This window comes from Schistocerca cancellata, chromosome 1, assembly GCF_023864275.1.
Source record: "Schistocerca cancellata isolate TAMUIC-IGC-003103 chromosome 1, iqSchCanc2.1, whole genome shotgun sequence".
Taxonomy (NCBI): domain Eukaryota; kingdom Metazoa; phylum Arthropoda; class Insecta; order Orthoptera; family Acrididae; genus Schistocerca; species Schistocerca cancellata.
In genome coordinates this window covers 643460896-643487940 of record NC_064626.1, presented here as the reverse complement: position 1 = coordinate 643487940, position 27045 = coordinate 643460896, and the positions used below count along the sequence as shown (strand labels likewise).

General features: G+C 43.0%; 1 protein-coding gene across 1 annotated transcript in view; it reads left to right on the top strand.

The window, feature by feature from the left end:
* Positions 1 to 27045, top strand: part of LOC126183362 (EF-hand domain-containing family member B) — a 395037-nt gene that overhangs the window by 297902 nt on the left and 70090 nt on the right. Inside the window, exon 5 of the mRNA XM_049925285.1 lies at positions 24630 to 24812. Coding sequence (XP_049781242.1) covers positions 24630 to 24812 — 183 coding nt within the window. The remainder of the gene's footprint in view (positions 1 to 24629; positions 24813 to 27045) is intronic.

Below are 27045 nucleotides of genomic sequence, written 5' to 3'. Positions count from 1 at the left end.
CTCTTGTCATGGACTTCAAGTCGAATATTCACAACCAAAATAGTCTCCAAATCATTGGAGTGCAGAGAATCAAATGGTGGCATGTGTCAGAATGCAAAGCTCAGCTCACCATAGCTCTTACGGCCATTGACATAGACGTAGACCAGCCATATCAGGCGTATGGTGCAGCATTACCAGCCATGCCCATTGTGCAGTGAATAACATTCTTGGAAGGATGAGACCTGGCAAATGAGCAATTAATAAAGAAGTCTGATGGTGGAATGAAGATGGGCAAATGGCTGTGAAAGAGAAGAAGAAGGCTTTCAAAGTATGGTTCCAGTCCCACACCAATGGACTCCTGCAATGCTACAAGACAAAGGAATTGGCTGCCAAGAGAGCGGTTGCAGCAGCCAAATCTTCTTATTATGACTTTGAGTATGATAAACTAGACACATCTGAGGCAGTAAGCAAAATTTATTGCCTCACCAAAGCACTTTGCTGAGCCACCCAGAACATTGGTCATGTTAAACACATAAAGGACAAAGACCATCGACTCCTTCATGACCCTCTCAGCATTCTCTGAAGATGGAGTGAATACATCTCCAAAATCATCAACGATGATTTTTGACCATCCTCCAATACTGAGTGCTGATCCAGGTGCTGGACCTGTACTACCAATTAGCATCCGTGAGGTGGAGGTAGGAGTCACGAAGATGAAGAATGGAAAGACTACTGGCCCTGATGACATCCCAACTGAAGCATGGAAGATCCTTGCCCACTAAAGTTCCATAATTCTTTCTACCCTCTTCAACAGAATCATTGACGGGGATGTAGTCCCAGTAGTCTGACAACTAGTGCCACACTGCCAATCTGGAAGGGAGAAGGTTATGTGACAGAATGCTCACAGTATTGACCAGTTTCACTGCTTTGTCACACCATGAAGATCTTTGAGCAGTTTATAGACACCAGGCTTCATGCAATTGTTTCTATCACCCCAAATCAATGCAAGTTTCACAAAGGAAATGGAACTGCAGATGTCATTCATGTCACTCAGTTACTTATTGAGAAACACCTTGAGAAGAACAAGAATGTTTACGTCATTCCTAGATCTGGAAAAGGCCTTCGGCCATGTCCCACATAAGTTTATTTGGCATGCATTATGATCTAGCAATGTCCCTGAAGCTTACATCCAATATGTCCAACTGCTGTCTCAACATTTCTCCAGCAATGTCTGATGTGCAGTGGGTACATCACTCCCTTTTACTGTCAGTGCTGGAGTACATCAAGGTTCAGCACTGTCACATCTACAGTTTATCCTTTGTATTGACACAGTGACATACAACCTACAGTCCCCACATACTTCATCACTCCTATATGCTGACGATGTTTTACTGGAAAGCAAACACCGTGAAGACCTCCATGAACAGATGCAGTAATGGAATCAATGACTTGGTAAATTTCATCTTCAACTGAATAGCAAGAACACAGAATACATGGGGTGTGGTATTCACACTGATGGGACCACCAGTGTCAGCAGAGAAGACCTTAAGAAAGTGGAGCAATTCATACATTTTGGCTCACTCATAAGCAGTGGTGGTTAAAGTCTATTGGATGTCTGTGCCCATGTTAACACAGCCTGGATGAAATGGCACCAGGTGACTGGCATCCTTTGTGATCGCCATATGCCTTCACACCCTAAGTAAAAGGTTTATAGGAGTGTGGTACACCCAGTCGCACTTTATGGGTCAGACTGTGGACAATGACAATGAAACATCAGCAGGATCTCCATGTGATGGAAATGCATATGCTCAATGGTCACTTCGGCTTACCCAGTTTCACCATGCAACAAACGTCGCTGTTTGATAGTGACTTGAAGCTGCACCCATCTCAGACAAACTACGGGAAAGCAGGTTAAGATGGTACAGACATCATGCAAGTAAAGCAGTCTTAGTGGCAAGAACAGCTATGCACCTGGACATAAATGGCTGACGACCTCATGGCAGAGCCAAGACACGATAGATGGACCGAATCGAGAGGGATATGGAATTCATCAATGCCACCTATGAAGATGGCCTGGACAGACCCAGATGGAGACAGATGTGTCAACAAGTGAACCCTGCTTGGGATAAAGACCAGAATAAGTCAATTCCAGTGTTACTTGCATATTACAAAAAAATATTGTTATATTTAAGGAAAAATCATGAAAATGTCTAGAAGTATCTGTATCCTGTCAGAAATTAATAAAGTAAATAATAAGATTAAAACTATATGGGATATTGTCAAATGGGAGACAGGACAGCCAGTCATTGAACAAGATACAATAACAATTAAACTAAATGACAATTTTGTGACTGATAGTTCACAAGTTGCTTTTATATCTTCCTCGCATGCCATGTGGTTTTTTAATGGATGTAGAAGTGAGGAACAGATGCTGTTCATGAACGGAGAGTTCAGATATTAATTTATTCTACATCTAATATCAAATAGTAAAAAAAAGACATAAGTTTGTTGCTGTATTTGCAGTCTCACTTGCCAACAGCAGACTTTAATGTAGAAATACATACACATTCAAAAGATTTATAAATCTGTCACTCTTCAACACAATATCTGTTCAGACTACGTTGAGCCCTGGCCACTATGGAAGTCTGTAAATGTTATTCAAGAGGAAAACACACAAAATGCACTCAATGCATGTGTGTTCAAAATTAAGTACACCTGACACTGGAGCTCCAAGGAAGGGATGCTTGCCGTCTCATTGGCAGTGGTGTAATCAATCATGGTACTGCTCTCATGTCACAGTGGTGACTGTAAGAAAGGCAGTGCCATAACTGGCAGTCACAGTTTGGTGGTGGTCATTCATTCTCATGGATTGCTGGTTGGTTGTTATACCAACATAAACAGATGTGCATTGATTGCAGCAGAGTTGATATATGACATGGCTGCTTTTACGTGAGACCCTGGATCTGATGGGGTAGGTTAAGTTTGTGACCAGCTTGGGGTATGAAGTTCTGTATGGGTGGATTGGGCAGGTATTGCACCTGGGTCTTCTGCAGGGATATGATCCCTGTAGCAAGGCATTTGGAGTGGCAGTAGTGGATGGACTAGTATGATGTGTAGGTTGGATGGCAATACTGCTTTAGGAGAAGTAAGATAGTAAGCTGTTGTGGAAAGCCCATGTCCAGGATCTTGTTCATAAGCTAAATGCTGCTTTATTTACCATTAGAACAGTATCTGAAATAAGTAACACTTCAACACGAAAAGTAGTCTACTTCGCATATTTTCATACGCTTATGTCGTATGGTATTATTTTTTGGGGTAATTCTTCTGATTCAAAAAGGGTATTTTTGGCTCAAAAACGGACTGTTTGAGCTATATGTGGTGTAAGTCCGAGAACCTCTTGTCGACCCCTATTCAAAAATCTGGGAATTCTGACATTGCCCTCACAGTATATATTTTCTTTAATGTCATTTGTTGTTAGCAATATTAGCCTATTCCCAAGAGTTAGCAGCTTTCACTCAGTTAATACTAGGCAGAAATCAAATCTGCATGTAGAATGCACTTCCTTGACTCTTGTGCAGAAAGGAGTGCAGTATTCTGCTGCATCCATTTTCAATAAGCTACCACAAGAACTCAAAAATCTTAGTAGTAGCCCAAACTCTTTTAAGTCTAAACTGAAGAGTTTCCTCATAGCTCACTCCTTCTATTCTGTCGAGGAGCTCCTGGAAGAGCTAAAAAATTAAGCAAATTCCAGTGTTACATTGTTGATTGTCTTCATTTAAGCTTACGACTTGTCACCTGAATATGTTTTTTTTATATTTCATTTTATCTGTTTCTAATATCGTGTTATAATTTCATGTATTGACTCGTTCCATGACCATGGAGACTTCTCCTTAATTTGGTCCCACGGAACAATAAATAAATAAATAAATAAAAAAAGAAAGTGGGAAGGCTCTTGGTTAGGATTTCCCTCATTTCAGAGCATGATGAATGGGACAATTAAAAGTGGCCCAGATGAGTGGAAATGACCGGACATGAAGGTATGCACATAACCACACCCCATGAAGTGCACAACACTTGTACGCCTGCCACATGATCCACACCAGTTCAGAGTGTATGTGGGCTGTGTCAGTGTGAGTGGAGCAGTGCAAAGGAGACAATGGTACTCACAGTGGAACAGGGGGTGTTCGTTGCAGAAAGTTAGATGGCAACAAAGTCATGGAAACAGTATGGTCAGATGTTTTCTGAGAAGTTTAATGGTGTCAAAGTGCCAGCAAAGAATGCTACCATGCAATGCTTAGTTCAAAAATGGTGTTAAAAGAATCTGTTTTGATAAAGTCAAAAATCATTCCAAAATGTGTCTGCAGACCAGAAAATTTGGCCACAGTTCACCAGAGAATGCTTCAGAGTCCCACCAAATCAACCAAATGCCTGTTGCAAGAGACCAGCATATTACATTGATCATGCAGACAAATATTCTACATGCACCTGCACATGCATCCCTATCAAGTGTCCATTGCTCACACATTAAAACCAGCAGTTGCTCCTCAATGCCTCCAGTTTTGTGAGTTGCTGTTCATTGACATAAGAATTAATGGCTTGGACATGGATCTGTTCTTTATGTATGATGAAGTCTTGTTTTACCAGAGCAGTTATGTCAACTCACAGAATCGTGAGTTCTGGTCAGCGTAGAATCCGCATAACTTCCACAAAACACTATTGCATGATCAGAAGCTTGGGATTTGATGTGTGGTGTCTGCATGCCACATTACTGGTCCCATCTTCTTTCTCTTTCAGCAGACACTGACTCTGGTGTATTACACTGCCAACATTTTGAAACCATTTGTGGCAGTATTAACAGAGGAGGAAAAGACCTACAGTTACTTCTAGCAGAATGAACCAACTGCCCATACAGCCAGTGGAACCTTGGAGTACATTTACACAATCTTCATGCCTGACATAGTTGTTAGCAGAGATCAGTCTGGTTGCAGCCCGAGCTGATCACCCAGGTAACCTGATCTGTCAGTGTTCTTTGTGTGGGGAGCTCTGAAGTCTAAGGTGTATCGCAACAACCCTCATAGTGTTCCAGAACTGTAGCAGAACATTTTGGATGAGATGGCAGAAATTCCAGCAGTCCAGCTTCAATTTGCCTTCAGCAAGTTGTTGACCAGGGCTCAAAAATGCCGAGGGATGAATGGTGGTCAATTTCAGCAACTTCTATAGTCAGGTTAATATTATATTTTCTTTCCTCTGTTGTGTTTCTTTGTGTCTGAGAACTCTATGCTCTGGGCCACTTTTATCTGCCCCACCCTGTAGATAATCAAAGCCCTGGCAAAAAATATGGTTCAGTTCTTCCATTCCAGGGTGATAGTGGGTGACAAAGGGAATGCTCCTTTATGGGTTACTCTTGGGGGCGGTGGCAGATCTAGTATATCCTCACACGCCCATAATTCATCCACCACCCCTAGGAACCCACTATGAAGGAACCCTACTCACCAAATATCACACTGGACTGGAACAACTGAACCATATCCTTCACCCGGGTCTTTATTGCCTATCATCATGCCCTGAAATGAGGGACATCCTACCCAAGATCATTCCCACTCCTCATTCTGTTCCCCATCCAATCTACACATCATCTTAGTCCTTTCCTATGATTCTCTAATCCCTTGTCACATGGATTGGGGTCAAGACCTGCCCAATCCACAACCTAGCACTTCCTATTTCAGTCCGGTCACAGGCTTGTTTTCGTTCCTCATCAGAGGCAGGGTCACCTGTTAAACCAGCCATCTCACATATCAACTCTGCTGCAATCACTGCACAAATTTTTATGTCAGTATGACAACCAACTAGCTGTCAACCAGAATGAATAGCCACCAATAAACTCTAACCAAAAACAAAGTTGACCACCAAGTGTCATAACATGCAGTTGACCACATGCTCATGGCTGCTTCAAAACCCAGGCCACCTGGATCCCTCCTATTTAAATGGTAATTATTCTTGCAATACATCCTTCATTCCCATAACTCTCCTTGCCTCAATCTCTGTTAACCCACTGTCCCCACAGCAACCTCCCAACAGATTCCCCCTCCTGTGTCCTGTCACCCCCTTCCAATCTATGTCTCCATGTCACCTTCACTGCACCATACTCCAATGGCTCCAGCTACTGTGTATCACATGCCTAGCCCATACAGCTGCCACCTCTCCCTCCCACTTTCCTAACCAGCAAATCAGTTGTGTTCCTCTGAGCCATTAGCCACCAAACCCTAACCCATCTTTCTGCCTCTCACCTCCCTCTCCCTCTACCCATCCCGCTTAACACAAACACCCGCCCTCCCCTACCCAGCCCACCAGTAAAACTGAAACTAGAAACAAAATACTTAGTATATTATTGGATTCCAGAAAGGTTACTCAACTGAGAATGCTATTTACACATTATACATCCAAATACACAGTGTGGCAACATAACTTCCTGATTTCAGGACACATCAAAACCCTTTTTATGATTTAGACTTTTAATTTTTTTTTAAATCCAGGTACATTCAAAAGTTTTGTTTTACACAGTTTTGAAAATCGTGTCAGTAGGTGACGCCTCCCATTGCCCATACACTGACTAAGCCAATTTCTGGGTCTCTCATGACCTTTACCATAGCAGTGGGTATGATGGCAATTTCTGCCCATATGTTGGCCTTCAGCTGTAGGGGTTTTGGGGGGGGGGGGGGGGGGGGGGGGGAAGGGCAAATCCCTTCAAGTGGGAATCATTGCTCCATCCTGTTGGAACCAAATGCTCCATAAGTCCAGTTCATCATGTCTTGGAAAAAAATAAAAGTTCCTTCAACGTATACACGTACCGGTCTGAATTCACATCACTGGGACCCCATTGTATTAAAGAAAAGAAAAGAAAAACAGGACAAACAATCCCAGATGAGGAAACTGCACACCACACTGTGACTTTTTAGATGACTGCAGAGGCCTTTGGTGCAATTCTCAGTGATTGCTGCATGTCTTTCTAGTGTACGAAGTAATAGAAAGTGGTTCCCACAATTGAATGCATGTGTGAGGTCACAGAAAATTTCTGCAGCCTTTTTTTGTTGATACTAAGACCAGCTAATGTTCTCCATGAAGTCATTTATGCCTTGTATGGTTGTTTTATTTTTCTGAAAGCTAAAATTTTTTCTTATTTCAATATTAAGCTTTTGTATAAAATTTTGTAAGTGTTTAACAACTTCCACAAACACTTTTGAAGTTTTACCTTAGTTAGTTAGTTAATTACACGTTCCATATATCAGTTGAATGATTATTTGTTTTTATTATAAAAATGATGTGGAACAAGTCAGTTTCTCAGAGGAAAGGATGGGGTTGTGCAGAAGAAATGATTTTATGTTAGATTTAAAAGCTGATATACTACCTGGCAGACTTATTGTGATGGTTATTTATTATAAATTTCATTTGCAAATATATGCATTGTGGTATTGCAGTTAAAATGCCTAGCTCTTTGAAGAGGTACCTACACAACATCCATGGGTATTCTTACTGCTTACTTTTGTGAAATCTGTACTTCCTTTCTAAGTGCTGAGTTGCTCCAGAAAATTATACCATAAGACATTACTTAGTGGAAATCTGCAAAACTGTCAGAAGGTTGATTCATTTGTTTCCAAGACTAGCAATTATACAAAGAGCAAAAGTAGCTGAACTTAACTGTTTGAGAAGCTCAGTAATTTGCTTCTTCTGGTTTGAGTTTTCATCAGAAAGTACAGTCAAAAATTTGAAGCATTCTGTTTTTACAGATCTTATTTATGTGCTACATAAGTTGTTGGTATGACTTTGGGGAGGATTACCGGGTTGGTTACAACAACAATCACACCCCTTTAACAGTAGTTCATTTATTAACCTTAACACATACAAGGCTCACAAAGAACTGAGCTGACCATGGCAGAACGGCCAAAGATAATGCTTAGAGTCCAAAGATGAATGCATATCGATGTTGGTGTCGATTTCATCTCGTATGGAGTACACTTGAGAGGCCGGGGGGGGGGGGGGGGGGGGGGGGGGGACTGTGGCATCGGTAGGGGTGGTTTGTGGGAGCTAGGCCACGGTCAGCTCAACAGCGTTGTCAGGGAGCTGTGTGGGTAGATGTCCTGAAGGAAGGTTCGGCCACCGAACCTGGAAGTCGTTGAAGTAAGCCGGGCGTCGTACAGGGCATGCTGGTCATTTGCGACAGGTAGGTCGGCGGTTTGTGGGTGGAATGAAGCAATGACAATGATGTCTCCAGAGGGTGTGACGAACACACGAAGCATGTCCAGCTCAACATCAGGCGGGAGGGGAACACATTTCACCAGGTGGCAGGGAATGACAGAGGTTTTGTCATGAGCACTGTATGAAGAGAAACACATGATGAACAGTGTATAGTCATGCAGTATTACTGAGATGTTGTGAATTATGTCCGGGGGGACAGGCACAAATACCTCGAGCGAGGGCATGTTCAAGATGGGGGGGGCGTGGGAAACCTCGATAGGGTGAGGCAGGCGATGGTGGAGACGTCGAAGGTACTGGCAAAGGAGTTGTCGGTGAGGGTGTGATCGTAGGTAAACTCGACGTGGGGAGCATGTGGTCACTCGATGGAGTACGTGAGAGACCGAAGTAGAGGGTGAGGTCGGAGGAGAGCTCGACGATTGGAGCTGGCAGTCACTCGACAGAGTGTGTTGAGACCAGTGTAGAGGATGAGGTCAGAAGAGAGTTCGATGATTAGAGCTGGAAGTCACTTGATCGAGTGTGTAAGTCTGACATGGAGTCAGTGGTCAGAGCGTCATAAGCCACGACAGTGAGTGGCGTGGTCGTGGCCTGAAGGGGGGGTAGAAGAAGGATCAACATGAGCAGGGTTAAGTCTGTTGAGAGAGACTGTAACAGCTGAATCTTTCATCTGGATGTCATAGATGTTGGCTTAGCGCCAGAGAACTCGTAGGGGCCGGCATATGGAGGTTGTAGGGGAGCACAGATAGTGTCATCTCAGAGCATGACATACTCGCAATTGTCCAGAGATTTCGGGACGTGAACCTTAGGACGGGAATGGCTGGCGGGCAGAGGGATATGGAGGTTGATGAAGTGGCATCTGACGTGGTCCATGAAGGAAGGTAAGTCAGACTGAGGGAGAGAAGCGGAAGGGCTCACAAGTTTGCCAAGGAGAACAATGTTCTGGCCGTATACAAACTCAGCTATTGTGCCTTTGAGGTCTTCCTTATCGCACAAATGCCGAGTAGCACAAGGGGAAGGGCCTCCTTCTATAGAGAGTGATGGCATCGAAGAGCCGCTTTGAAAGTGCAGTGCCAGCACTTGACTAACCCGTTACTTTGTGGGTGATATGCTGTGGTATGGATGCGCCGGATGCCACAAATGTTACAAATCCCATTGAACAGGGCCGACTCAAATTGTCTGCCCTGGTCAGTCGTGATGATAGCTGGACATCCAAAATGTGATACCCATGACTCAACGAAAGCTCGAGCAACAGTTTCTGCCATAATATTGGGGAGGGGGACAGCCTCGACCCAGCGAGTTGTTCTGTTGATAGACGAGAGAACATAACATAGACGAGAGAGGGCCGACAATGTCAATATGAATATGCTCGAAACACCCAGGAGGGATCAAAAAGGCGCTGAGGGGGGGGGGGGGGAGGGGGGGGGTGAAGTGTGCTTGTGTACTTTGCAGCATTGACATACAACACAAGAGCATGGCCATTGCTGGCAGTCCTTGTTGACATTTCTCCACACAAAGCGCTCTGCTATGAGGCGGGCAGATGCACCAACATCGGGGTGGGCTAAATTATGCAATGCGTTGAAGACAGCTCGATGGAGTGTGGTTGGGATGAGGGGATGTAACGTGCCTGTACTGTCGTCGCACCAGATCTCACCAGAAATGCCAGGGAAGGTGGTGCGGATGAAGTGTAGTGAAGAAGTAGAGTCTGAAATCAGGTTTTGTGTTTCCTCGTCGGTGGGTTGGAAGTTAGGCAGTGCAGAGAGGTCTAACAGTGAATGGACGGCATCGACTCATGAAAGGAAATCAGCAACTATATTGTCAGTAAGATGTGAAGTCCATGTATTTGAAGCAGCGAAGAGGCGGGTCAGCTGGCGGGTTTGTAATGGCCACAGCCAGGGGTTTGTGGTCTGTTAAAACATAGAAAGGGTGTCCCTCAACATCAGTCTTAAAATGCTTGATTGCTTCATACACCATGAGCAACTCCCTGTCAAATGTGGAATATTTCCGTTGTGCATTGGTGAGCTTGTGCGAGAAGAACTGAAGAGGCGAAGTTTGACCGTCGATTGTCTGGCTAAGGACAGCCCCAATGGCAGTATCACTCGTGTCTGTGGTGATGAAAAGCTGCACATTGGGATGAGGATGCGCAATGGTGCAGGTCTCGGCAAGAAGATTTTTGAGGGCAGTGAAAGAGTCAGTCATAGCAGGGGTTCATGGAATGGGCCGAGATCCAGAAGTGCTGGTGCCTGCCAAGGCATCCGTCAGTGGAGCCTGAATCTCCACAGCCCAAGGTAGATGTCGGCGATAATAATTAACCATCCCCAGAAAGCACCGGAGCTCTTTGAATGACGAAGGTCTGGGTAGGTTTAGTATTGTACTTTCCTAGGGGGCAGTGAAATGCCATCGGCAGAGACCCAAAAACCAACAAAAGTGACAGCGGGTTGATGTAGCTGCAATTTGTCCTGGTTGGTCTCAATGCCTGCTGCCACAAGTGTGTTCATAACAGTTTGCACATGTCGAATGTTGTCCTCAACGGAGGAGCTGAACACAAGAATGTCATCAAGATATGCAAAGCAGAATTTTAGGTCGAATTGCACTTTGTTGATGAAGTGTTGTCAGGTCTGGGTTGCGTTTTTCAGACCAAAGGGCATGAATCGAAACTGAAATAACCCGATCGGGGTGGTGATTGCTGTCTTCTTGATGTCTTCAGGTGCCATGCGGATCTGGTGGTAGACCCATTCGCAATCAATGACAGACAACGTGGTCACACCTGCGAGGGAACTGGTAAAGTTGGCAATGTTGGGTATGGGATAGGTGTCCATAGTTGTTCGTACATTTAGTCGATGGTAGTCTCCGCACATGCACCAGGACCCGGCTTTCTTGGGTGTCATATGTATGGGCATAGACCAGCTACTGACAGAGGGTTCAATAACGCAGGAGCTTAGTAGTTCAGAAATCTGATTTTTAAGGTCGGAGAGGCGCTCAGGACAAAGTTGACGTGGTTTACTGGAGATCAGGGGACCCGGCATGAGGCGAAGCTTGTGAACCGTGCCGTTGGTGATGATGGAAATGTTGTCAGTGGCACAGGAGGCAGTTTGTTTACAATGTGTGGCTGGCGGGGCAGGCGAGGCATGGTCGTGGTGTTTGGAGCCACTCGGTGGATCCGACGGGAGCTGAGGCGGTGAAATGTCCCAGGAGTCAAGGCGACAAGATGGCCACCGTCTCGAAGCAGTAGCATCCTGGTCAGGTGAGCTCGGTAGAGCTCGTGAGCCGTTAGTGAGTCCATTGTCCAAGGACGCGGCCTGTGGTAGCAAGGTCATGGGCAAAATGCTTGGCGCGAGTGCACTGTTTGTGTTGTCAGTGGCAGTCGCACAGCGGCGCGCAGAAGCCGAAGTTGCATAGTTTGAAGTGCTGTCCACGAGGGGCGGGGTAGGAGCCATCAGTTCGGGAACACGTGATGCTCGTCGCGCATGTGCACTTGTGTCCGGCCAAGTGTCAAAGTGTTAGGAGGGTGTGGACCTGCGGAACTGTCAGTACATGTTATGGCAGTCTTGATAGCACAGTTGTGAGGGGTAGCGGGAGGATCGATTGCTGGGACTGCAAGTAGATTCGGCGCACTTACTGACCTTGCTTTGTCCTTGCTGTAGTGCCTTAATTCCTTTGCTGCATCAGAGAGCTGGAGCTGTGTTTTGTGGAGCCGGAGGTAGAGCTCGTGGTTTTCCTTGCATAGGTGAGCGACATGTTCAAGCTCAACAAGCCACTTGTGCATGGTTCCTTGTAACGTCATCAACAGAGACGAGCATGTACGGATGAGATGAGCCCAGACCAATGTGTCACGGGGGGTTTGCTCGACGGAGCACAGAGGAAGTGAGTCTTGGATGGATGATGAAACACGGTGTTTCACAATAGGTCTGGTGAAAGTTTGTGGTGTCGCAAGAAGTCACTGCCTAGTATAGGTTCATCAATTTCGAACACTAAAAAAGTCCACTCGAGTTTGGAGTTTGTGGAGAGTGAGACGATGTGGAAAGTTGAACCCAAGCATTGTAGTTTAGTTGAATTCATGGCTTGCAGTGGAGTATGATGAGGGCGGATGTTCGACGATGCTAAGGACGTAGGCAGCAGCGAAGCATCGGCACCTGTGTCCACTATGAAAAGGTATCCCGACAAAATGTCTTTAATGTAAAGTCGTCCACAATTATCCGGTCATTCACGAACAGAATGGAGCACTGGGGGGTGCCTGTCATGTTGTGCGCAGGAGGCGGCACCCAGACCTACCTACGATTGGCGTTTGGGAAGTAGCAGGGTGGTCTGCAGTTCCATGCTGCTTCACCAAACTGTGTGTGGAAGTAACAGTACTGGTAATGGAGTTGCATTTCCTGCGGAACGTTCGTTGCCAGTGGCAGTGGCTGAGGTTCGGTGGCCACAGCAGTTTCAGTTGCAGGAGGGGGCGTGACTGTGGGTGGAGCCGGTGACGTCCCAGTTGCTTGTTTACTGCTTCCTGGAGCGAGCGGAATGGTCGGCACAGTGCGACCCCGGCCGCATCCGGCCGCAGGACGATTAGCCTGAACCTGAGACTTGTCAGGTAGACAGTGGCTGGCGAAATAGAGGAGTGATGCATTGTGTAGCTTGTCCGCAATTGTCATTCTTTGCTCGACAGGTTCAGGAGACCTTTGAGCCAGAGCAAAGCGGATGTGAGGAGATAGTTTATCTGACCAGATGGCAAAGAGAGCTGTACAGAGAGTAGATCGGCACTGACCAGGGCACGTAGCCATCTCCAGAGCTGGGAAGGTTTGTCGTTGCCTAGAAGCTTGACGTGGAGCACTTGCTATATTGCAGCCTCAGTTGAGCATGCAAGCCGACGTAGAACTGTCTTTTTGGCTAGAGTGTACTGGGTAGATGAGTCCGGCAAGTGTTGTAGAATGTTCGGAAGAACAGGTTGAGTTGAGTTCGTCGGGGGACTGCCTGAATCGAGCTGTTGTTGCTGCAGTATTCCAGGAGTGTGTGCCTCCAGGGGATGTGGCAACAATGGCTGTTCAGGTGGCAGTGTGAATGTGACACGTTGTGCTTGAGCGCGATCCATCAGTGATGCGGAAGGCCGACGCGGGTGAGACACCATAATGTGTCAATTGCGGTTGCAGAAGCTCAACACATTGCAGGTGTGTTTGGATTGAGGCATCGCGGAAGACCGACACGGTCGAGGCACCAAAATGTGCTGAGAATGGTAGCGGAAGCTCAACTGGAGCCGGCACAGGGGTGACAGGTGAGAAAAAGTTCAAAGTTTGAGAACGCATGTTAGTCTGTGGAAATCTCGACGTATGATCAGAGTTGGGGCCACCTGTGTTGCAGGGAGGCTGCGGAGGTGTGGGCTGTCCAGAAGCACAGTGTGGGAAATGATGACAAATGTGGGACGGAATGTGTGAATGTTCACTGTTCATAGTCACTCCACTGAAAACGGTGTGCGGATAAGGTGAATGTCGTGGCACAAAACACTGAGGCATAGAAGTGGGACGGAGGTGGAGGTCAGGCACAGATAACAAGTTATTGTTCCTGTTGCAGGCCGAGGTATCAAAGTAGGAAGACATGTGCTGATGGCTTGAAATAGTGGAGCTCAGCGCGTACTGGCCAGTACTACTATAGAGGCTTTCACCTGAAGATGGCCAGAAGACTCTGCACCGAAATACCGTGGCAGGACGTTACTGATATCCAGCAGTTCTCCCATGTTTTTATGGAACAATCAGTATGCCGGGAAAGCTTTGAACATCACATCAAGCAACTCTATGGGGAGGATGTGATGGAATGTATTCAAAGATTCGACAAGTTACATGAAAGAAGAGTGAGGCTGCTGAGTTCATTGATATTCTTATTAAGTTGCAGAGACAAGGGCATTATTCCAACGTTTACCAAAATTGTGCATTTCATAAATACTGTTTCTGCAAACAACATCAAACCTAAAGCAAGCATGGCTTTGGTGAGAGAAAGGATTCGTTTTAGTCGATATGAAATGGATTCTGTGTCAAAGGAAATGTTCCACATACATTTGGAATTGGCAGCAAGACTATCTTCTCTGTCGTGGGAATGGGTGGATGGTGTGACATGGGCTAAAGCAAACTGGAGCCATGGTAAACCTGTGACGAGGAAAACTGCCAAGATTGACGGACTTTCTACACAGATGCAGAAGGAAATTCCAACTCGACGATCTGTTGTTAATTTGACAGAGAAATCTTCAGATGACGCGACTGTGTCTGTGCTAGCAAAAGGACTAAATTTTGCTCCCACACCTGTTTCACCACCACTAGTGGATTTCATAAGTGCCATCAAAGAAGCTGTATGCCATCTTGATACAGAAGAAGTGGAAGAAGTTCATCAAGAGTCTTGCCTTGTGTTGACCAGAGGTGCAGCAATGAAGAGTAACATCTCGCCCATGGAGAGGATAGCCCTCCGTAACTTATGAGCAGATGTGGATACAATAGTCTTAAAATCTGACAAAGGAAATGCTACTGTCCTCATACCAAAGGATGACTATATTAATAAGATCAATGTTTTAATATGTGACTCAATGTATCACAAAATCGATAAGGATCCCACGAGCTGAGTGGTGCGAAAAACAGCAGAACTTTTATCAAATAGTTCTCTACCGAAGGAGGTCATCAAGAGACTGAAACCAAACAGTTCAGTTCCACATAGGCTATATGGACTGTCTAAGATCCACAAGGAAAATGTGCCATTACGTCCAATTGTGAGTAACACTGGAACAGCCACCTACGACCCAGCAAAATTCTTGGCATCTTTGTTGAAACCAGTGATAGGCAAGTGTGTACATCACATAAAGAATTCTGGTGATTTTATCAGCCGACTTCAGTCACTACAACTGCAAAGTAATGACTTATTGGTCAGTCTTGATGTGTTTTCAGTTTTCACAAAGGTGCCTCTGGTGGACTCACTACACATCATTCGTAATATGTTTGGTGCAGACATTGTTTGAGCACACTCTCTCCTCTACATATTTTATATTTAACAATGAATTTTACGAACAATCTGATGGTGTCGCCATGGGGAGTCCTTTGTCTCCCTGGTGGCCAATTTTTTTTATGGAAGATTTTGAGGAGAGAGCACTAGACTCTGCCACTTTTAAACTGACAGTATTTTGACGATACGTTGACGACACTTTTATAGTGTAGCCTCATGGTCTGGACCATCTCCAAGAATGTTTATGTCACATGAATTCCATACATGAAAACATAAAGTTTACCATGGAGATAGAGAAAGATGGTTGTCTGCCATTTTTAGACGTCTTGGTGCGACGGAAGAGTGATAGCACACTTGATCACTCGGTGTACAGAAAACCCACTCATACAGACCTGTATCTACAAGCTACTATAGTTCAATTCTTTTATCTTGGCGATTCGTGCATGCCCACCCAGATGCAGGAGATTGCTGCATTGCCAGTTGCATGCGCCAAGAGAAGCAGCGCCATAGTATAGTTTGCAAACTTACATTCAGGGGGGGCACGCAGTTTATGAAGTAAAGCCACCACGGCCGCATTAACCCTTTCGCTGCTACATAGACGTGCTCCCCACATTCCACGCTGTGCGCGATTTTGTCATCACGTCACTGCTCGCCTGTGCACACACATGGTGTTTTGACTGCTTTGACACTCTTTATCATTCGATTTCACAAAAACTATTTGGCCCAAAAATCTGATTTTTTCACATCTTCTTGATTGATACCTTCCCCCCATAAATGACTTGTAGCAAACCATTGCACGAAATTTTGAAGAGTTTGCAGAGGTAAAAGTACATAGCATATATTTTCCGTATGATCGATTATAGTTGCCACTAGAAATTTCAAAAAATTACATTCAAACGAATAAAATTCATGAAGTAAGACACTCCGATATTGTTTTTAAATAAAGGAAATATTAAGCACCGAACAAGGTTTGAACTCAGAATCTTTCGCTTAGCAGCCAAACACTTTAACCATTATGCTAACGCAGCTCATAATTCAATGGACCTCCCAGATGACTTTAAAAGATCACACAAAATACTGACAAACACTATTGGTGTGACTATGAATTACTCACGTTTCGTTGAAATACAATAGGAAATAAACAATTACTGCTGTTCTTTATAGCGAAAAAGTGGTTAGTGAGAATGATACAAACATCTTTCCTTGCTATCGCCTGAATTAGGAGGCTTATTGCTTATTTGGTTTAATTAATTAATAGAATATGAAGCAATTGATATAAAGAATGCTTTTTCCAAACTTTCTATAAAAGAAAGTCTGCTATCAACACATAGCTTTTGTTCAATTACTTTATTTATGACTGAACATTTCTAAAACTGAAGACACTCGTCCGTGCTCTGCACTGCAGTCGAGCTCTGGCAACATCGTTTTCTGTTCATTGGCTGACTGTGTTTTGTGACATCAGATGTGCAGAACGAACCTAAACTCAGCTGCCATTGTAAATGACGCGCACTTTAGTTGCCACCATACAGCACAAACAATGGGCCTTCTCAAAACCTTGATTCACCGTGCCCATACCATCTCTAATGCCGACAGCCTTCAACCGGAACTGGATCACCTGCAAAAAGTATTTCTGAAGAATGGCTTTTCACCTAGGCAAGTGAACAGAGTGATGAAGACCTACAAACAACGGAACAAGGAAGAGGAAGAGGCCTTCAGGTCAATTGCTTATCTACCATTTATAGGGAATATTTCTTCACAGATAGGCAGAATATTGAGAAATTATCAAGTGAGAGTCATTTTTCACCCTCCTTCCAAAATTTCATCACTGGTGGGATCCATTAAAGATGACCTGGGCCTGCGTAAACAAAATTCCGTGTGAATGCAGCAAATCATATTTAGGGCAAACAACACGAACTGTGCAGGAATGCGTTGTGGAACACCAACGGCATACTCGCCTTCTCCAACCCACCAAGTCCGCAATCACCGAACATTGTATTTCCACAGACCATTCCATGAATTACAATGACACAAAAATTTTGGCCCATACATCAAACTTTTGCAGCTCGATTATCAATGAATCTGTGGAGATAAGATTGTCTGACAACAAGACTCTCATCAATTGAGATAGCGGTTATCAGCTAAACTCTGCTTGGAATCCTGTTATAGAGAAACTTCATAGTCAACATACACTCCTGGAAATGGAAAAAAGAACACATTGACACCGGTGTGTCAGACCCACCATACTTGCTCCGGACACTGCGAGAGTGCTGTACAAGCAATGATCACACGCACGGCACAGCGGACACACCAGGAACCGCGGTGTTGGCCGTCGAATGGCGCTAGCTGCGCAGCATTTGTGCACCGCCGCCGTCAGAGTCAGCCAGTTTGCCGTGGCATACGGAGCTCCATCACAGTCTTTAACACTGATAGCATGCCGCGACAGCGTGGACGTGAACCGTATGTGCAGTTGACGGACTTTGAGCGAGGGCGTATAGTTGGCATGCGGGAGGCCGGGTGGACGTACCACTGAATTGCTCAACACGTGGGGCGTGAGGTCTCCACAGTACATCGATGTTGTCGCCAGTGGTCGGCGGAAGGTGCACGTGCCCGTCGACCTGGGACCGGACCGCAGCGACGCACGGATGCACGCCAAGACCGTAGGATCGTACGCAGTGCCGTAGGGGACCGCACCGCCACTTCCCAGCAAATTAGGGACACTGTTGCTCCTGGGGTATCGGCGAGGACCATTCGCAACCGTCTCCATGAAGCTGGGCTATGGTCCCGCACACCGTTAGGCCGTCTTCCGCTCACGCCCCAACATCGTGCAGCCCGCCTCCAGTGGTGTCGCGACAGGCGTGAATGGAGGGACGAATGGAGACGTGTTGTCTTCAGCGATGAGAGTCGCTTCTGCCTTGGTGCCAATGATGGTCGTATGCGTGTTTGGCGCCGTGCAGGTGAGCGCCACAATCAGGACTGCATACGACCGAGACACACAGGGCCAACACCCGGCATCATGGTGTGGGGAGCGATCTCCTACACTGGCTGTACACCACTGGTGATCGTCGAGGGGACACTGAATAGTGCATGGTACATCCAAACCGCCATCGAACCCATCGTTCTACCATTCCTAGACCGGCAAGGGAACTTGCTGTTCCAACAGGACAATGCACGTCTGCATGTATCCCGTGCCACCCAACGTGCTCTAGAAGGTGTAAGTCAACTACCCTGGCCAGCAAGATCTCCGGATCTGTCCCCCATTGAGCATGTTTGGGACTGGATGAAGCGTCGTCTCACGCGGTCTGCACGTCCAGCACGAACACTGGTCCAACTGAGGCGCCAGGTGGAAATGGCATGGCAAGCCGTTCCACAGGACTACATCCAGCATCTCTACGATCGTCTCCATGGGAGAATAGCAGCCTGCATTGCTGCGAAAGGTGGATATACACTGTACTAGTGCCGACATTGTGCATGCTCTGTTGCCTGTGTCTATGTGCCTGTGGTTCTGTCAGTGTGATCATGTGATGTATCTGACCCCAGGAATGTGTCAATAAAGTTTCCCCTTCCTGGGACAATGAATTCACGGTGTTCTTATTTCAATTTCCAGGAGTGTAGTTATCTGCATAAAGATGAAAATCTACCTGATATCGATACGCCAAGCTTTCACCGTGGAGGGCGCAAGGCACAGTGCACGGAGCTGTTATGAAGCGCATGCGCAATGTCACCTCAGTATGGCTTTAAATAGTGGAGTTCAGTGCGTACTCGCCAGTACTACTATAGTGGCACTCACCTGAAGATGGCCAGAAGACAGAAGACTCTGCGCCGAAATATCGTGGCAGGATGTTACTGATATCTGGCAGTTCTCTCGTGTTTTGGGGAACAAACGGATAGTTGTTACCCAGCATAGAGTGGAGATACTGACTCATAGAAAGACACAACAAAAAGACCATCTGAAAGTTGGCTTTCAGCCAACAAGGCCTTCATTAAAAATAGGAAACAAACACCACACACACACACACACACACACACACACACACACACACACACACACACACATATGACCACAGTCTCTGGCAGTTGGAGCCAGCTGCCAGAGACTGTGGCCATGTGTGCTTTAGTTGCATTAGTGTGTGTGTGTGTGTGTGTGTGTGTGTGTGTGTTTGTGTGTGTGTGTGTCGTCTATTTTTGACAAAAGTCTTCTCGGCCAAAAGCTAACTTTCCAACAGTCTTTTTGTTGTGCCTTTCTGTGACTCAGCATCTCCGCTAAATACTAAGTAGCAACTATACATTTCATTATAAACTAAATAGTTAAGTATTTGAAGTATCTGTGCTATCTAATTCAACAAACATGAGTTCTAAAACATAGTGTACCACACATATTTTGAAACATTTGTAAGATATGTGGTTTTATTGGGAATGAATTTCAAATAATATATCAAAAAAACAGAAAAATAGAACTTTTTTATGGCATGTCAGGAATTTCATTCACTGCAATCTAAATATTGTCACCTAACAGATGGATCAAATATTAAGTTTGTGATAGAGCAACTCATCAGTATAGAGGTAGTGTGTTGTCAAACCTAAATAACAATGTTGTATATACATTTTTGAGCAATTTTGCTTCAAGCACCAAAACCCAAAATTATTTGAAGAAAAATATTTGCACCACACATATGATGCCATAAATAGCAAAAGTTCTTGCTCACTACATGTAGATAAAACTTCATGCTTAAACCCCATAATATGTGTTCATGAGAATATATAACAAATTAAAATGAAGAAATATCCATTGTATGGAGTTGGGCACTGAAAAAGCCACCGTACAATGTACAGGTAGAAAAGTGCTGCTATTAATCATACTGTTCTTGGGTCTGCAGCCAGATCAAGCATTCATCTGAACACAATATTTCCAGTCCACTTGGCTGCCATTTTCAGGTAAGAATCCTATATGCTGATCTTGCTACAGCTGATTGATACTTTGAACAGTGGCCCTTTTACAGGCTGAGGAAGGCCAACAGTACATGCATCACAAATCACTGCTGTTGCTCCTTAGTGCAGGTGAATGTACATCACCCTAGTGGTGAAAGCTGCCAAAAATGACAAATCACTATCAAGTTCCACTATCTATAAATTCTACCAGTCATGACAACAACCATTGTGTTTAATATTAGGTAAAAGAGGGTTCTTGCTTTGAAGATTAATCTTTCTCTTAATGCCTGCCAGTCTAATTTCAATAGCTTTCTTTAAAACACAGTCCCAGTAGTGAGAGCCAGAGACATCCATTTGTGTCTTATCATACAACAATCTGTGTCTCTTGGTAAGACAGTGACCCACTACTGCAGATTTCTCAGGCTACATCAAACGTGTGTGGTGATGGTGCTCAGTACATCTGTATTGAATGGTACAAACTGTCTGGCAAATGTATTATTTTGCACAGTGGTGAGGGATTTTATAAACACTGGGCTTCCTCAGTCCTAGGTGAACTTTAATTGAGCCAAAGAGAGCTCTGATCTTTGTTGGTGGATGAAATACACTTTTAATATTATATCTTTTTCAAATTCTTTCTATTTTTGAAGATAGCATGTATTAGAAAGGCCACTGATCTACATGAATTCTTCTCATGGTTCTAGTGCAGGTCCAAACTCATTTGCTCAATGGATCTGCATGTCTCTGTAGCCATTCTGCTTCAATACGAGCTTTAGGTGATCCAGTTCCTGTGTCAAGCTCTTTGCATGTGAGATGGCATATGCTGTCTTTGGCAATGCTCACAGGACCCCCTCCTCCACTGCACTGGTATGATGGATGGCAATTTGCTGCGTGCAGATGCCAGTCTGTGTCCATTGGATTTTAATAAACACTGTGCCCCAGGTCCCCTCACCCATTTTGTAGACCAGTATATCTAGTAACAAAAGCTTTAATCCATTGTGAGCTCCATTGTGAACTTGAAGCTAGGACAAAGACAGTTAAAATGATGCAGGAAACAGCTCAGAGCATCCATTACTTGAAGCCATGCCATAATTGTATTGCTGACATACCTCCAGAAGCAGGTAAGTTTTAAAAATGCCATTCTCAGTGCTCTGTTTCAAAATCTAACATAGATAAATTAGTGACTATGGGGAGATAATGGACTCCCCATAGCCATTGCATCAGTTAATTTAAAATAATTAACACTGAAGAAAAGATATGTTTATGTCAGCACATGACTACAGAGCTTCAGTGAAAGCCCTGTTTTTCACTAATTAACATCAAGGACACTTCGAGATGAGCCTGGATAGATCGAGACACTATATCAAAGCTCAAAAGCAAATCCAATGGACCAAGATGCAAAGACTTCAATCAAGGGATAAAAATCATAGAATTTGATGTTCACATTTTCCGATATGAGGCCTAAAACAGACACTAAGAGCTTAGCCAAGGTGTAAGTGGGTGCATCCAAGTTGCTCACAATGGGACATAATGGAATGGAGCACTGTCAGTAAGCAGTTATCAAAGTTTCAACATATTGGATTTTCACCCATGATGGCACCTGTTGACAGATGATGATGAACTTCATGAGTAAAGAACTGGATGGTTCAGTGTAATCAGTTTGGGAGAAAGGGCTAAATTTTGCTCCTACACCAAGGAGTCTTCCCATCACTGTACTTGTTTCCTTGACCAAGCAGGTGGTGTCTATTTTTCCTGAGGACTGAGCAGAAGAAATCAGGCAAGAGGTTTCACATACACTGTGTTGGGCTTCACCATGTGAAGTAATATCTCCTATGTCGAAAGGGCAGGAATCTAGTTCTTTAGAAAATACCTAGATTTATTAATTCTACCATCAGACAAAGATAATGTCACAGTTATTCTTTCACAGGATGACTATATGAATAAGAAGGAATTTTTACCTAAGGGCTTAGCATACCAAGATTGCATAATGATCCAACTGAATGAATAAAATGGAAGTCTCTTCATTTCTCAAGAAAAGTTCATTATCCAGTGCTGTGACTAAAAAAAGTTTGGCTCAGTGCCACCATTCCACCAACATAATACAATTTGCCGTAGTTCATAAAGATAGAGTTCTGTTATTTCCCATTTTTGTGTGCCCACTTACAGCTTGACTAAGTATTTAGCATCTGTTCTTAACCCTCATGCTGGAAAAGTTAAATTTTATTTCCAATTCTATGATTTTTATTCCTCAATTGAGGTCTTTGTGTCCTGACCTCTTGGATTTGCTTGTGAATCTAGATTTAGTGTCTCTTTTACTCTGGTTCTTTTTGAAGAATCTTTGATGTTAATTAGTGGAAAAATGTCAAAGCTCTGCAATCTTGTGCTGATGTGAACATTTTTTTTTATCAATGACAATTATTTTGAACACACTGATGGAGTGGTTATGGGGACACCATTATCCTCCATAGTCACCAGTTTATTTATGGAAGATTTTGAAAACAGGGAATTGAGTATGGGATTTTTAAAACATACCTGTTTGTGGAGGTATGTCAGCAATATGTATATGGTAAGGCTACATCGAATGGATACTCTGAACTGTTTCCTGCATCAATTTAATTGCCTTCATACTAACATCACATTCACAATGGAGGTCAAAATGGGTGTAAGGCCTCTGTTTCTAGACATACTGGTCACCAGAACTGTTTCTACACATACTGATCTGCAGAAAAGATTATGGGACCTGGGACACAGTACTTATCAAACATTGATGCCTATGGACCAACATCTGCCAGGAGCAAACTGCCATCCATCAGACTATTGCACAGGGAACCTGTGAATGTTGGCAAAGAAAGAGTATGCTATCTCAGATGCACAGAGCTTGTCAGAAGAGCAGGATTACCTTAAGTCTGTGTTCAAGCAGAACAGCTACACAGACAAAGATGTCTGTTGTGCCTTTGAGGTTGGTCCTGCATCAGAACCACAAGAAGATGCATGTAGATCAGTGGCCTTCCTACCACATGCTGGGAGCATTGGGAGCATATCTTTGAAAACAGGAAGAATTTTAAAAAGATATAAAATAAAAAGTGTATTTTGTTCAACAGCCAAGATTAGAGAACTCCTTGGTTTGGTTAGTGATGGCCTAGGATTGAGGAAGCCTGGTGTTAATAAAATCTCTTACCATTGTGGGAAACTAAATTGGCCAGACAATTTGAACCATTCAGTACACATGTACTGAACACATAGCCCCATAAATTTCATGTAGCCTGAGAAATCTGTGGTGGTGGAGCATTGTCTTACTGAGGGACAAAGAATGTTGTATAATAAGACATGAATGGTTGCCTTGTGTATTGCTATTGGGACTATGTTTTAAAGGAAGCTATCAGAGTTAGTCTGGCACACAACATTACAAATAGAGACGTTACACTCTAAGAAAGTTTTGGAACCATGTTTCATCTGACAATGGTTATTGACTTGACTGACAGAATAGCGATAGCGATTTGTCGTTTTTGCCAGCTTTCATCACTGGATCACCATACATTCTTGTGCACTACTGGACACCAGAAATATTTCTTTGCACAATCCCTGTTGGCCTTCTGTGTCATATAATAAGGCTGTCATTCGTGGCATCAATCAGTGCCAGTGGGATTAGCATTAGTCACCTGTGGAAATATTGTGTTCAGATGATTGCTTGGTGTGGCTATAGACACAAGAAGAATATCATCAGTTAATATACCAAGAAAATGTAAGTACTCGCAAGATTTGCTGTGCCTTGCCAGAATTTCTAAATGATAATACAACACTACAATAGCATATAATACATTTGCTGTAATTACATTGCATAAACCAGCATTTCATATTTATCTATAAGAAATGTTTTCAGTGGCACTAGCACTTTAAAAAGATAATTATACTTTCTGGTGGGTCTCCTGTACTGGAAATCAAATGAATTCATGTGTATGTAAAGGTACAGTAAACTTTTGATGTTGAGTCTACCTGAAATGCGTGTAATGTTAGCAGAAGACTTCACTCCAAGAACCCATTATTTTTCAGTCATGTTGGATCTTTTTTGAATATGTTTATTTGTGTGTGCCTTTGTTTCCACAAACTTAGCACAGAGCACTTTGGGGCTGGTCTATAGAATTTTCAGTTGGAAGTGTAGAGCTTTGATAGAGCTCTTGTCTTTTTTTTAAAAGCTTATGTAGGGAAAGATATTTCCATTTACTTTTCATGCTCAGGAAAAAAAACCACATCTTCATTTAATTCATAATACATTCCATTTGCAAAAATATTGCATATTTCAAATAATTATACATCTCTCTTAATATTTTCCTCATTCCTCTTATAACAACCTACATTATGTACAACCACAACATGGAAATCACAAATACTAATAATTTTTACTACATGTTTTAATTTGAAGTATTAATCCAGGTTACATTGTTTTGCTTTCCAATTTTTTTTAAGGTACAATGACTGCTAATGTGCTTCTATTATCAGCTTATTATGTGTCTTTACAGTTACACAAGTCCAAATTTCAAGCATGATAAAAAATTTGGTATGCCAACACCATGGGATGAGACTGGCATTTGGGTTGCAAAGGTTATAAAATGGATAAATAATGAAGAGATGTGTGTAGTAACACGAAGGCAAGCTGAGTATGTTGCACAAACACAGCCCCAGTTAGGAAAAGTACTTCAGCCGTAAGTATTGGAGCCTCCCACATGATCTCTGTTTACTTACTCTATCGTTTAATGGAAAATCCAGGATGGAAAGTAACAATACCAGAGAAGGAACGTTGCTACTCACCATATAGCAGAAATGCTGAGTCGCAGTAGGCACAACAAAAATATTCACACAATTATAGCTTTCGGCCATTAAGAAATTGTGTGAATCTTTTTTTGTGCCTATCGCGACTCAGCATCTTCGCAATATGGTGAGTAGCAACTTTCCTTCTCTGGTATTGTTACTCTATCATTTATTTGTCCTGTTTAGCTATGACTGCCCTGCATCCAGATCATGTTTTCTCTAATTTGCATAAACAGTATCAGAGCTTAAATGAATTTATAAATCATGTACAAATTATAGATGTTCATACAATTGTATTTAATTATTATATGACATTGGAATAACCAGAAAGAAGCAAATAAAATTCAGCTACTGAAGTACAACAGGCAGAACTACAAGAAATAGCATCACAGTTATGAGCCAAACTTTCTCATGCCACAATTTATGCCATTTTCCCATGTATCAACCCAGAACTTGTAACATCTTAGTACTAATTCAGCTCCTGGAATTGTTATTTGTTGTATTTGTGCAGTGCATAACACAAAGGTACAGCCGTATTTTCAGGATACATCCATGACATACAGAAGAAAAAGATATGTTATTTGGACATTCGTCTGGAAAAACTTAATGTCCATATTAGAACTCATTTTCTATGATTCTTCATGGCACATTAGTCATGAAAAACACATAAGACTTGAATGTATCAGCATACAATATGAAACTCTTTCTTACATGAAATTGCCTTCACATCACAGGCAGAAAGGTTCTCTCAGAATCTTTAAGGATGTGGTATGAGTCAAGAAATACATTAAAAAAAGCAGCAACTCTTATAAAATGAGCCTGAATGCTGTATTAAAAATAAATTATCACTTTACTACTTAATGCTGTTTGTGCTCAAGCCAGCTACGCTTAAACTATTAAGTTAGAAGATAAGTTACTGACTTGAAAATTGCTGATTTCTCAGTCTTATAAAACAGCATAAATTTCCTTTACTTCATGTGTGTTGTCACAAATTTTTGTCATCCGTCAGATTAAATACCTGCTTTTTATGTTGGTATCTTAAAATATACCTGATCACAGATTAAATACCTGTTTTTTTATGTTGGTAACTTAATATCTACCTAATCACAATGGCATTCTTCATAAAAACAAAAGGGTGTCACTTGTAATGCAGCTTTATGATGGAGACTGCTACATCCCATTTGTATAATAGGAATTTTCAAGTCTTTAATCTAGGTTGTCAGGTACTGCATAGGAGTGATTAATGAGATAAATTTTTAGTTTTCTTTTGAGTCAGTAGGGACTCTTCAATTTCTTGCTTTATGTTGGATGGGAGCTATACACCAGAGTACATAACTTCAATTTGAACCCTGGACAAAGAGACAAAGCATATATGAAAATTATTTCATGTCTTGTATTGTAGGATAAAAAGCTCTGAGTTAACGTATTGCATCAAATTCAGCCTGAGCTTTCAATGACTACCACCACCATTGTTGACAGGGGCTAAATCTGACAGTCAACCCTTGACTTAGCTCCCAATAACAATGATGGAGCCAGTCATAGGAAGCTTGAGATAAAAATCTAAATCTGACATGCTAAGTTAACCAACAACTTTTCATCCAAAGACACTCTCACAAGAGACTCCATAACCATGTCTTGTATTGAGACTGTGCAAATCATAGCTCAGCTGAAACTGATGCTTATTATCAACAAAAACACCCTTCATGAAGTAAATTTTCTGGGAAGTGTGTGTAAAGAATCCCAAAATTCTTAAAGAAGCTTCTGCAACATGTGTTTTTTTTTTATTTTACATAATATTCTTATTACTCACTGGTACTAAATACATACTTTATTTACTTTATGTGTGCTGACCCAGAAGATACTCCCAAAACATTACAAAGTGAAAACCTGAAAATAAGTAGTCACTCCCATCTTTATGTCAATATAATGAGATATTTTGTTAAGAGCCGAACATACTGAACTGAGCTTCTTAATTACTTTTATGTGTGTTTTGACTCTATTCAAACATGTTATCCAGGTGGACCTAGTAGAATTTTACACACAGTGTTCCATTTACTGTATGACCACTAATGCTTGCTTCTGGTGTTAGTAGGTAATTTTTGCTTGTTTAAAATTGCTAATATGATT